Here is a 14065-nt window from a genome sequence, read left to right on the forward strand (position 1 = left end):
TTAGATTTTTTTTGAATGAAAGATCAAAATGCAGATTTTTTTTTTTTTTTTTCACAGCCTCCTTTGTGCATATTTACCAAGGGTGCCAATATTTTTGGCCACTACTGTACACAATATTAGGCAGGTGGTTTTAATGTTGTGGCTGATCGGTGTATACATGTTTAAGTTCCCCTTTGAATAGACAAAATGCCCATCCTTAATACAATCCTTACATTTCTTTACAGTTTTTGTGAAATTCACCCTATACTAACTCCTCAGGTGTCCCGTTGTAAAAAAAAAAACAAAAAAAATTAAAGTTGCTGCAAAATTTCTTTCATGTATGCTAATGTACTGCTTTAAATGTTTTAGCTGGACTTTTTAGAGTGTTAATCCTGAGAAGCTAACATCTGAATAAAGACAATTCTTTTGTTTTAGTTGGTGACCCTCTTCCAGATGTGGGTGGTTCCTCTGTATTTCACCACTAAGCTGCACTGGTGGCGGTTTCTGCTCATATGGTTCATCTTCTCTGTTGTCACAGCCTTCATTACTTTTCGTGCTACCCGGAAACCACTGGACTGCACCACGCCGAGGTAACCGAAAATAGCGAACTATCATGCTGTTTAGACTTTGACCTTTTTGTAGGGTGTGGTAGACTTTCCGTGTTATAACAATTTCCGTGTGTGCAACTCTCTGACTTTGGACGTCAAACACTTTGGAAACGTTAGTTATTCTAACCGTAAATAACACCAACGCATGACTCAGGGCTCAATGGCCATTTACTCACTCTAATGAAACGCTGTACTGTGACCTCAACAAATGTAAACATGTTAACCAAACTGCTCTTTTTGTACATGTCCACGTCAGATTTCACCTCAGAATCAAAAGACAAAAAATAAGTTACATTATGCATAAAAAAAAATAAGGCCTATTTTTAAGGCCAGTAAGAGTTTTTGCCTAGTAACGTTTACAATTTCTTGGCAATTAAGCACATCTCTATCTCTCTCTCTCTCTCTCTCTCTCTCTATCTATCTCTTTATTTTTAAAATACATTTTTTATTATTCTTAATAGTGATTCTCATTATATTATTATATATTGTGTTGTATTATGTCATATTATGGCATTATATTGAAAACAATGTTTTTAAAAAATTTAATTAGCATAAATTAAAGCAGTACAACCAATTCTACTATGATGTTTAAACAAATTTAAAAATAAAAAAATGTATCTTTTAATTTGATTAAAAAATATATTTTTTGCAAACTGTAATGAAAATGTTTAATTTTTTTTTGGCAAAGGAGGAAAATATGCGTCACTCATGAAAACAAATCGTAATGGTCTTAAAAATAGACTATATTTTGCTTAAAAAAAAATAATTTCATTTATTTCTTTTGATTTTTGGGATGAAATATGATTTGGTTTCATGACATTCACTCATGTACCCTGTTGTGTCTTTTTCCTCTCACAGGCTTGTATACAAATGGTTCCTCCTGTTGTATAAGATCAGCTATACCACAGGCATTGTGGGCTATACCGTAGTCATGTTCACTCTCTTTGGCATCAATCTCATATTTAGGTAAGTTATAAAACTTCCTATGTTGCCTCTCGTGGTTTATCACTTATAACTTGCAGCAGGGCTCCAAGTGTAGCTGCAGCTGAAATGGTTGCATATACAACAAAAATTTAAAAAAATCTAAAATCTAGTCTCCACTTTGTGTGCGTTCATATGTGGTTTTGTCAGATATCATCTGAGGTGGTGTATTCGAATTACACATGTTTCTTGCACCGCTTTTCAACCTTTTTCTTGCATTGTGCTGAAAACACAGACTGTGATTGTCCAATTCGTAAACAAAAGACTCTTACGAACCGGTTTCTTTTTAAAGGATTAGTTCACCCAAAAATGAAAATTGTTTTGTTTACTCACCCTCAGGTTGTTCCATTACTTCTTTTTTTTCTTATGTGGAACACAAAAGGAAAAATTTAAATGAATGTCCTGATCTGTCTATTCAGTGCAATGGCAGTTAATGGTCACCAGTCACTTCAAAGCTTAAAGTATCATAAAAGTAGTCCAATACGATTTGGTCAGAAGCAACTTGAAGCATTAAGTCATTTTTTAGTGAAAAACTTTCGTTGCGCTGCGTTCATGAGAGTTAAGAGAGATGCTCGTTCAAAATATGATCGTTCAGATTGTACACTGGCGGCCAAAAGTTTGGAATAATGTACAGATTTTGCTGTTTCGGAAGAAAATTGGTACTTTAATTTACCGAAGTGGCATTCAACTGATCACAAAGTATAGTCAGGACATTACTGATATAAAAAACAGCACCATCACTATTTGAAAAAAGTCATTTTTGATCAAATCTAGACAGCAGCCATCACTCCAACACATTATCGTTGAGTAATCATGCTAAATTGCTTCATTGAATTCTTCCTGCTCAACAGTAAAGAGAAGACTCAGGGGTGCAGGCCTTATGGGAAGAATTGCAAAGAAAAAGCCACTTTTGAAACAGAAAAACAAAGAAACACAGACATTGGACAACAGATAATTGGAAAAGAGTGTTATGGATTTTTTATTTATTTATTTACTTATTTTTTATTTTTCACCTTTTTCATGCCCAATTCCCAATGCGCTTTTTTAAGTCCTCATGGTCGCGTAGTGATTCGCCTCAATCCGGGTGGTGGAGGACGAATCCCAGCTGCCTCTGCGTCTGAGACCGTCAACCCGCGCATCTTATCACATGGCTGGTTGAGCGCATCGCCACAGAGACAAAGCGTGTGTGGAGGCTTCACGCCATCCACCGCGGCATCCACACTCAACTCACCATGCGCCCCACAGAGAACGAACCATATTATAGCGACCACAAGGAAGTTACCCCATGTGACTCTACCCTCCCTAGCAACCGGGCCAATTTGGTTGCTTAGAAGACCTGGCTGGAGTCTCAGCATGCTGTGGGATTCGAACTAGCGGGGTGGTAACCAGCGTCTTTACCACTGAGCTACCCAGGCCCCCGTGTTATGGATCAGCTAGACTGTAAGGTGTGTGAGAAGTGCCCGACAAGACAGCCACATCTATGGCAAGTGCTACAGGAAGTGTGGGGTGAAATGTCACCTGAGTATCTGAACAAACTGACAGCTGGAATGTAGGCCTGTCACGATAACTACTTTTGTTGGATGATATATTGCCCCAGAAATAATTGCAATAAACGATATTATTGTCATTTTAAGACCATTTTATGCCACTGATATAATGATAATATAATAGCGTAATAATGCAAGTACACCCTTTCAAAGAGCAATGAACTTGATTTTTTTTTTTTTTTTAATCCCCCTTTTCTCCCAATTTGGAATGCCCAATTCCCACTACTTAGTAGGTCCTCATGGTGGCGTGGTTACTCGCCTCAATCCGGGTGGCGGAGGACAAGTCTCAGTTGCCTCTGCTTCTGAGACAGTCAATCTGCACATCATATCACATGGCTCGCTGTGCATGACACCGCGGAGACTCGCAGCATGGGAGGCTCATGCTATTCTCTGTGATACACGCACAATTTACCACGCGAGCGAGAACCACTAATCGCGACCACGAGGAGGTTACCCCATGTGACTCTACCCTCCCTAGCAACCGGGCCAATTTGGTTACTTAGGAGACCTGGCTGGAGTCACTCAGCACACCCTGATTCGAACTCGCAACTCCAATGGTGTTAGTCAGCATCAGTACTCGCTGAGCTACCCAGGCCCCTGAACTTTTAATTCTTAAGAATATTCAGACATTGGAATCTGAATGTCAAAAAAAAAATTTAGTCAGGAAGGCCCCTCTTCATCTCCAACTCCAACTTTGTTCCCAGCTCGGAAAACTGGATGGAATGGTTAAGTTTTAGATGAGCTTTTAGGTTACAGGGCTCAACATTAAGCATTGTGATATGCTTGTCCTTTGGACAAGTAAATTGGTTATTCACTTGTACGAGTAAAAAAGTTACTTGTCCAGAAAGAAAAATTACATTTTGCTGTTGTGTTTTCTAAAATTAGCAGTAAAAATGGCTGTTTAATGTTTACAAAATGCATACAAATTCTAATGAATTCTGAGAAAGTACCCTGTTTATTTAATACTGTATGTGGGTCGTTTACAAATAACATAACTGTCAACTTTTATCAAGATTGAGGATTTATCAACATATGAATATTAATCAACAACCCCACACCTTTACACTTAACATGTCCTCTCTAGAAACACATCTTACATCCCTGAAAAAACATAGAGATATTTGGCATGTCCCAGCAGGATATCAAATGACAGGTGGAACAGCCCACCAAAAAAACTCATAATGTTCATGACATAAAAATTAATAGTATTTGTTAATTACTTTTACCTCAACAAATATATATATATATATATATATATATATATATATATATATATATATATATATATAATTTTATTTAAATAACAAAATATTTAAAAAAATTAATCAGGTGTAAGGAAAATATGATACTACTTTTTACTTGATGGTTGTATGACATGACATTTGAGTTATTATATAAAAAAATGGGATGTTCAAAATGTTTGGTATGTTCAAAACCAGTAGATTTTCCATTTTCATTGTGGAGAACCTTATTTTTGACTGACCCATGTATTTTAAAGACAGATAATATATTTTCATTTTTATACATATTGTTAATATTATAGTGTTTATATTACCATTTTATTTTTATGTTTGTATATTATTACATATTCAAATTGACTGATTCACATGGCAGAGAATACCTGTATAGGTCAGAAAGAGCTCCAGAGAGATGAAGATGAGAGATGTAATGGTTGTTTAAACATTGCTCTTCATCCTGCAGCAGATAGTATTACACAAAGCATTTTTTTGCTATTTCTGCAGTTCTTGTCAAAGGTGTTGTATTATGACTTATGATGGAGGCTGCAAACCTGGATCGCTCCGTTACGCGCTTACAACGTTGACAGCTTTGTTGTTTATAAATAAGTGCGATTAGTTTTATCACTTTGCTCTCTTAACACAGGTGCAGTACAATGACATTCATATGTCAAAAACGCGTCCACTTCGCACTCACATCAAATTCAACAAGCGCTGCTGCACTAGAGAGAGAGAAGGACGCGCAAAAGCGGATTTCCTGTATTCACGCAGATTCTGGAATTAATATAAAGACAATACTCCAAATGCCGCACAGAATTTCAGACACTGTAGATTATTTTCAACAGCAGGAAAATAATCTTTTTTTTTTTTTTTTTTTTTTAATAAGTGATACAGGCATACGCTAAATCACAAATAAACCTGGTATTTTTTTATCATTAATATTTCAATCAGGCAACTTGTCAGGCAAGTAAAATTCTCTTTGACTTGCCCTTGCAAAAATCTGTTTGTCCTGGACAAGTGTTAATGTCGAGCCCTGCGTTGTATTGCCATTGTTTTTAAATAAAGTTGACATACCGGCTTGTTCACGTTAATGGGCTCTCCTCTCTCATTTGGCTTAAATCCAAAACCAAGACCATTTAGACTTATTCTTCCAAACTTTCTGGCCAGAATTATGCAGTCATCAGGAAAAACACCTATTAAAACACCTATTAGCCTCGAGTAACACGTAATCTTCACCTATTGCTGTGTGTGTGTGTGTGTGTGTGTGTGTGTGTGTGTGTGTGTGTGGGGATCTGCCTGAACATTTTTTTTCAAATTGTAATAGTAATTGTTCACGTTATTAATGTCATGACTATACATTGTGATCAGTTGAATGCCACTTTGGTGAATAAAAGTACCAATTTCTTTCCATAAGAGCAAAATCTGTACATTATTCCAAACTTTTGGCCACCAGTGTATGTATTCCGAAAACTTGGAATATGAATCACAAGCTGACTATTTTTGATACTTTTAAATGCTTTTTTTAAGCTTTGAAGGGAGTGAATATCACTGTTGGGTAAATTACTCAAAGTAATCCACTAAAAATTACTAATTGCTTCTCTAAAATTATAATCAGATTACACTACTCATTACTTAGAATCAAAAAGTAATCACATTACTTTCTAAAACACTTTTAACAGAAAAGTTTTTGTTTTTCCACTCAACGACTGCAAAATGATGTATATTTCCTCCTTGTTCATTGTCACATGTAACCAATACATTCAGCACGACATGTTTCTCACAATGACTCATTAGTGACACTTTCTACTGTCACAGAAATGCAAACAGATGTACATATGAACATAATTCATGTTTCAAATATATTCTACATAATTTGGAAACATGTGTAACAAAGTAAATGATTGAAAGTCAGTAACTGCTATCTGACTACACAAATTTAAAATGTAATGTGTTTGGGATTACACTACTTTTAGACTTAAACATTAGTTACATTACAGTAATGATCTTGTAATCAGATTCACCCATCACTAGCGACTACCCACTGCCATTGTGTAATATTCATTAAAAATAAATTCCTTTTTTGTTCTGTATAAGAAAGTCATACATGTTTGGAGCAACATGAGGGTAAGTATATGATGACAGAATAAATTTTTTTGGATGAACTATACTTTTAATGACTCAGTTGAAAAGTTTTACAAAAACAAGCGAGTCAGCAGTTTCTCACTCAGTAAATCTTACTAAGCTGTTTTTTACTAAGTTTACAACTGACTTCGTCACTGAATTGCTGGATTTTTTTATCGGATAAGTCAGATTAGAAATGAACTGAGAGCCGTTACTGTGTGTACTTGAGGCCCGGCAGTCTTACTAATCAGTATGACAACTTGTAGTTAAAGATAGCGATTTATAGCAGAGTTTTGTTGTAATAAACAAATAAAATTGTTTTCTTGCATAATGAATATAACAGTTTGAAGGAAGAAATGATAAAACCCTGGTTTATAGAACTTGCATTGTCATGCATCCCTTATCGCGGCACATGGACGTGACTGCTGTTTAAAAGGTAAAATAATAAGTTTTGTACTCCTCAATGAACTGACAGATATTTAATTCCTATAATATGGATATAATATTCCTAAAATACTTGGAGTACTTTTATGCAGTCACATCATTCTGACAGTGATTCTGCATGTTTATTCTAGTTGTACATACAGACCAAAGTGTAGCAAACAAGACACGCTAAACACTCAGTAGTCAACAGATGCATTTAAATGATCTATCATGTGAACTGACCATGTGATAACCTTTAAGGCATGCTTCCCTTTTCTGATGTTAGCATGTGCAGTATGTGCCACCACATAAATATGCACAAACAATGACGAGGAAGTTATAAAAAGGGTCATAAATGATCTGCTTCTCTCTGGAGTCCCGCTTTTTCTGGATTTTTCTTGCTTTTGAAATGTGCAGTCATGAGTATGACTGGGCGATATACAGTAGATAAAAAAAATAGTTTCCTGAAGACAGTGCGAGTTGCCTCTTTGATGCTAAGGTGATTTGGGTGGTTGTCAGGGCATTGCTATGCAGCTGCTAGGATGGGATTTTATTTATTTATTTTTGCTAATTTATAATAGACTGCAATATTACACCTCTCCTCAAGCTTCATGATTATCCCTAGCATCAATGCTACGGAAAAACTCAAGCATAATTATTACTTTTGATCAAACTGTAAATTACAGTTCATGACTATAAAGTTAATTATTTCTCAATGGCCCACTCCTGATAAGCATTTTATGATTTATGGCCATTCTTTCTTTCTTTATTTTTTCCCCCAATTTGGAATGCCCAATGCGCTCTAAGTCCTCGTGGTGGCGTAGTGACTCGCCTCAATCCGTGTAGCGGAGGACGAATCCGTTGCCTCCGCATCTGAGACCGCCAATCCGCGCATCTTATCACGTGGATTGTTGAGCGTGTTACCACGGAGACCTAGCGTATGTGGAGGCTTCGTGCTTTTCTCCGCGGCATCCATGCACAACTCGCCACGCGCCCCACCGAGAGCAAACCACATTATAGTGACCACGAGGAGGTTACCCCGTGTGACTCTACCCTCCCTAGCAACTGGACCAATTTGGTTGCTTAGGAGACCTGACTGGAGTCACTTAGCATGCCCTGGTTTCGAACTCGTGATTCCAGGGGTGGTAGTGAGCTACCCAAGCCCCCAATTTATGGCCATTCTTAAAGGAAACACTCAATGTAGAATCCCAGAAATCACTGTATTTTTTGTTTTCTGCAGTTCTGTTATGCAGTAGAAACGCAGTCAATGTGAAAGCACAAAGAGAGCTTGCGGTTACACAGACCATAGACTTTTTTTCTTTCTTTTTTTTAAGAATTACAATGGCCTTTTGTGTATTTAGACCTAATTCATGCTAGTACCATCTTTGGTTTTTAATGGGAATGACAATGAGGCTGTGAGACATAACATCTCTTCAGTGGAATGGTATAAAGCTGTATAAATCTCCTTGATCACATCTGATTCTCCGCAACTCATGGTGTCTTGAGTTCTTTGTATACTAAATGTTTTTGGACAGATATTTGATCAATGTTTTGTCTGCGGAATGATCCAAAAACACTTAAAATGCTGTATAGCCCATTGAAGAGACTGTAAGTCTATCCATCACAGCCTTGTTGTCATTCTCAAAAAATCAAAGATGAGGCTAGCGTGAATAAGGTATTTTAACTCTGATGTCTGAGAACAAGACGATTGAGAGAAACTTAGACTCCATTTACACCTGATATTAAGATGTGTTTTTGGTGATCCAATCACATGTGGTCAGTGCTAAATACAGGTCTAAACGGGATCTAAAATGTTTTGTAATCAGATAAAAGGAAAACACATACGAAGGTAGTCAAAAACACATGTGACCACATCGCATTTGAGGTGTAAACGCTAATCTGTCCCTAATGCATCCCGGACAGAAGTGAAGTGCCATCCCTTACCTGTCAATCAACCGCTGTGCTAAAACAAGAGTTTATACTTTGACGTTTACAAGCGGCTTTAAAAGGAAATAACTGTCCGATCGGAACATTTTAAAAAGCAGATACATAGGGGACCTGGGTAGCTCAGCGAGTATTGACGTTGACTACCACCCCTGGAGTCGCGAGTTCCAATCCAGGGCGTGCTGAGTGACTCCAGCCAGGTCTCCTAAGCAAGCGCACTGTTGCTAGGAAGGGTAGAGTCACATGGGGTAACCTCCTCGTGGTCGCTATAATGTGTGGTTCTTGCGCTTGATGGGGCGCGTGGCGAGTTGTGCGTGGATGCCGCGGAGAATAGCGTTAAGACTCCACACACTACGTCTCCATGGTAACGCGCTCAACAAGGCACATAAGATGCGCGGATTGACTGTCTTAGAAGTGGAGGCAACTGAGATTCCTCCTCCGCCACCCGGATTGAGTCGAGTCACTATGCCACCTCGAGGACTTCACGGATCTTCTTCAGTGTGATATCAACATGCAGGAACACTTATGAGAAGCACACACTTCTGGAGCTCCTTTAATACAGGTATTCTACTAAAATAACTGATAATTCTGTTAGAAATGTTGCGTTTGTGCTTAAAGAAACTGAACCGGTTTTATTCACGTTTTTTAAAAAAAAAATGTGTTACTTTTTAGCAGTTTATTATGCAGTAACACACTGACAGAGTGATTGATGTATTTTATCATAAAACAGAGACCCTCCCCTCGAAATCCGAACACAAGTGGTCACAGGAGACGCATTCAAGCTATGCGTCTTGTCTGACCACAGGTGATTGGATCACCCGAAACAGATCTTTTTACCAGGTGTAAACAGGGTCTTGGGGCTGGGGTTTCGATACAGATTTACTGATTCAATTAGATTCCAAATAATTAAAAGTTATATTAGTTACAATGTCCATTTTGCTTGTATGAAAGCAATTTGATGCTTCTCAATACCAATTTCAGTATAACAGCAAATGACTTACTGATATGAGTAACTTTGTTTCAAGTTCTCAAATAATTAAAGACAAGTAAACAGTCAGTAAATAAGTATCAACAAAGAAAGTGGCAAATGACAAGCAATAAAAGAAATAAAAACAACAAAGACAGAAGTTAAGAAACGGTGCCTGACGTCTTTGAAAGAAGTAAAAAAGTAATGAAATGTAACAAAATAGGAAATAAAAAGTGATCTTTAAGATTCTCGTCATTTGTGTGGTTTCTCTCTCTACTCTCTTTTCCTTTTGGCATGTTAATGAGATTAACCAGTAGTTGTCTTGTGATCAACTGGTCGATTATGATCGACTTAAGCAGTCTTGCCATAGTGTAAAAAATAATTATTGTGGTTTTAGGAATCGATATTAGGATCATTTAAAGGAAGATCAAGATTAATCAGATTTTTTTATTTTTTCCCCAGCACTACTTGGAACTCTGAATTTATGTTCTATATGTGAAATATTGCCTTGTTTTCTTCTCTTAGAATAAAGCCAGAGGATGCCATGGACTTTGGTGTGTCTCTTCTCTTTTACGGCCTGTACTACGGTGTATTAGGTCGGGATTTTGCAGAGATGTGTGCAGATTTTATGGCATCCACAGTTGGGGTGAGTGCTTAATTTAAAGAATATACAGTTGTGCTCAAAAATTTGCATACCCTGGCAGAAATTGTGAAATTTTGGCATTGATTTTGAAAATATGACTGATCATGCAAAAACTGTCTTTTATTTAAGTATAGTGATCATATGAAGCCATTTATGATCACATAGTTGTTTGGCTCCTTTTTAAGTCATAATGATAACAGAAATCACCCAAATGGCCCTGATCAAAAGTTTACATACCCTTGAATGTTTGGCCTTGTTACAGACACACAAGGTGACACACACAGGTTTAAATGGCATTTAAAGGTTAATTTCCCACACCTGTGGCTTTTTAAATTGCAATTAGTGTCTGTGTATAAATAGTCAATGAGTTTGTTAGCTCTCATGTGGATGCACTGAGCAGGCTAGATACTGAGCCATGGGGAGCAGAAAAGAACTGCCAAAAGACATGCATATCAAGGTAATGGAACTTTATAAAGATGGAAAAGGATATAAAAAGATATCCAAAGCCTTGAAAATGGCAGTCAGTACTGTTCAATCACTTATTAAGAAGTGGAAAATTCGGGGATCTCTTGATACCAAGCCAAGGTCAGGTAGACCAAGAAAGATTTCAGCCACAACTGCCAGAAGAATTGTTCGGGATACAAAGAAAAACCCAAAGGTAACCTCAGGAGAAATACAGGCTGCTCTGGAAAAAGATGGTGTGGTTGTTTCAAGGAGCACAATACAACGATACTTGAACAAAAATGAGCTGCATGGTCGAGTTGCCAGAAAGAAGCCTTTACTGCACCAATGCCACAAAAAAGCCCGGTTACAATATGCCCGACAACACCTTGACATGCCTCACAGCTTCTGGCACACTGTAATTTGGAGTGACGAGAACAAAATAGAGCTTTATGGTCAAAACCATAAGCGCTTTGTTTGGAGAGGGGTCAACAAGGCCTACAGTGAAAAGAATACATCCCCACTGTGAAGCATGGTGGTGGCTCACTGATGTTTTGGGGGTGTGTGAGCTCTAAAGGCACGGGAAATCTTGTGAAAATTGATGGCAAGATGAATGCAGCATGTTATCAGAAAATACTGGCAGACAATTTGCATTCTTCTGCACAAAAGATGCGCATGGACGCTCTTGGACATTCCAGCATGACAATGACCCTAAGCACAAGGCCAAGTTGACCCTCCAGTGGTTACAGCAGAAAAAGGTGAAGGTTCTGGAGTGGCCATCACAGTCTCCTGACCTTAATATCATCGAGCCACTCTGGGGAGATCTCAAACGTGCGGTTCATGCAAGATGACCTGGAGGCATTTTGCCAAGACGAGTGGGCAGCTATACCACCTGCAAGAATTTGGGGCCTCATAGACAACTATTACAAAAGACTGCATGCTGTCATTGATGCTAAAGGGGGCAATACACAGTATTAAGAACTAAGGGTATGCAGACTTTTGAACGGGTCATTTCATTTTTTCTTTATTGCCATTTTTTGTTTTATGATTGTTTCAATCTGTTATAACCTACAGTTGAATATGAATCCCATAAGAAATAAAAGAAATGTGTTTTGCCTGCTCACTCATGTTTTCTTTAAAAATGGTACATATATTACCAACTCTCCAAGGGTATGCGAACTTTTGAGCACAACTGTACATCACTTTTTTTTTTTTTTTTTTTTTTTTTTTTATAAAAGTAACATTTAATTAAACTACTTTTGTCAGTCCCAATATATGGGTATATTGAGTACACAAAACTGAAATCCATGCACATTCTTTGTGTAGGCCTTTGATAAGATTAAGAAATATCTTTAATATATTCTGTACAGTCTCAATATAAAACCATTGCCATTGATAGAATTATGTCATGCCACGGTAGTGTCATCTCTCCAAAATCGCACAGAACTACAGTGTATTCAGTGCTACGTGAAGCGCTGTTCTTAAAGAGACAGTAATCATATTAGCAGTTTCCATAACATTTATGCAGTTTTAAGAGAGACTGAATAGATACAGTTTTACTGAACAAAATACAAAATTTAAAAAATACAAGCTATTTGGAGTCTTCTGTGTTTTGCAGTATTTACATTTAATGACAATTAATCAATTATTTAACTAAATAACATTCAACTAATCGATTCCTGAAAATGTGCATATCTTATCATCATTATTATTATTATTATTATTATTATCAGGGACATTAAGTTATGCTTCATGCACTCTTTAATGAGCCTGTGCCCCTTACGGGCCACCCCAGTGAAAAAGTCTAGACTTCCCAGCTGTGGGGTAAAGTTGTGTCAGATGCTTTGGTTGAGCATCTTAATGCAGGGAATACTATTACAAACTTGTTCCTTAATTTCAAATATTTTCAGTAGGAAACCTTTTATTTTGTGTAAAGATAGAAAATTATACAAGAATATTTGACCTCAAAATGGTGTGATTGACTAATCACTAATAAGTATTCCAGAGAGCCATGTAATAATAAATGTTACATCGGCATCAGCAATTGAAAATCCAAAATCAGTCCACTCATAACACCAGCTTTCAGACCAAACAAATAAACCAAACTGTGGCATCAAAAAGACTCTGGGCGCACCAAACGCTCTAGTATTAAAGAACCTTCAAATTCAAGCCTGTTGTGTGTGATATTTACATATCTAATTCGTTTCAGTATTACAGTGCATCAGGAATGCCCACGAAACACCTGTCAGACAGCATTTGTGCCGTGTGCGGCCAGCCAATCCTGGTGGACGTGAGCGAGGAGGGAATCATCGAGAACACCTACAGACTCTCCTGCAATCATGTGTATCCTTTACCATCTCTTACAGTCACTGTTAGTCATGGACTCATTTGACATGTCTGTGATTTTAAGTCTTAAACCATCTTATTTACAATCTAATTACACCACTTCAAGTGTTTTTACTGATCATGAAAAAAACCAAGTGTAAATGGCCTTCAAAAAGCATCTGAGATGTATAGCAAAAACTGCTCCATGGAAATAATGCAAACTAAATTCAGAGCACCACCTGAGATTATCCGAGATCATTTGCATCGTTCTCATAGACAACAATATTCTTTCAAACTGTTCTCAGATGACTGAAACCAAAAAGAATGAGCGAGAACTCTACATGCGCGTGTTCCAAGAGACACGCACGTGCTTCCCGCGTAAGCAGAAGAGCACGTTTAAACCTCTGAAAAAACAGTGAATCAGACACGTGCATCAACGGCTTTTATTTAATCTATTCTCCAAAATATAGTGTGTTTCTTCAAGTGCTTGTCTTTGTATCTAAGAGCATTTTTTGTCATGTGTTACTTCGAAACATCTTACAGGTTGCCTGCCACAGTAGCAGGTAGATTTATTCGCCACTGTGCATGAAATACCCGTATTTGGCGGGGTGGCAGGTGTTAATTTCAAACCCTGATGCCAACTAATTAAATAAATCAGTATCGCATATATACTATATAAATCAATCGTTGCTGAAAAAGGCCCCCAAATAAAGAATTTAATTTATAATAATTACAAATATAATCAAACAATTTAATTACATTATTGTTGCAGACGAGTGATTAGATAATATAAAAAGTAGCTTTAGAAGTCAATAAAGTGTTTATTTCATTTCTATATCATTGAGCATAAG

General features: G+C 37.3%; 1 protein-coding gene across 4 annotated transcripts in view; it reads left to right on the forward strand.

The window, feature by feature from the left end:
- The window catches only part of rnf121 (ring finger protein 121), a 41306-nt gene that overhangs the window by 13141 nt on the left and 14100 nt on the right, over positions 1 to 14065 (forward strand). For all 4 annotated transcript variants that reach the window (XM_051680189.1, XM_051680193.1, XM_051680190.1 and 1 more), the window contains exons 4-7: positions 415 to 569; positions 1446 to 1553; positions 10331 to 10451; positions 13099 to 13232. In XM_051680189.1, coding sequence (XP_051536149.1) covers positions 415 to 569; positions 1446 to 1553; positions 10331 to 10451; positions 13099 to 13232 — 518 coding nt within the window. The remainder of the gene's footprint in view (positions 1 to 414; positions 570 to 1445; positions 1554 to 10330; positions 10452 to 13098; positions 13233 to 14065) is intronic.

Source organism: Myxocyprinus asiaticus, chromosome 40 (genome assembly GCF_019703515.2).
Source record: "Myxocyprinus asiaticus isolate MX2 ecotype Aquarium Trade chromosome 40, UBuf_Myxa_2, whole genome shotgun sequence".
NCBI classification, from domain to species: domain Eukaryota; kingdom Metazoa; phylum Chordata; class Actinopteri; order Cypriniformes; family Catostomidae; genus Myxocyprinus; species Myxocyprinus asiaticus.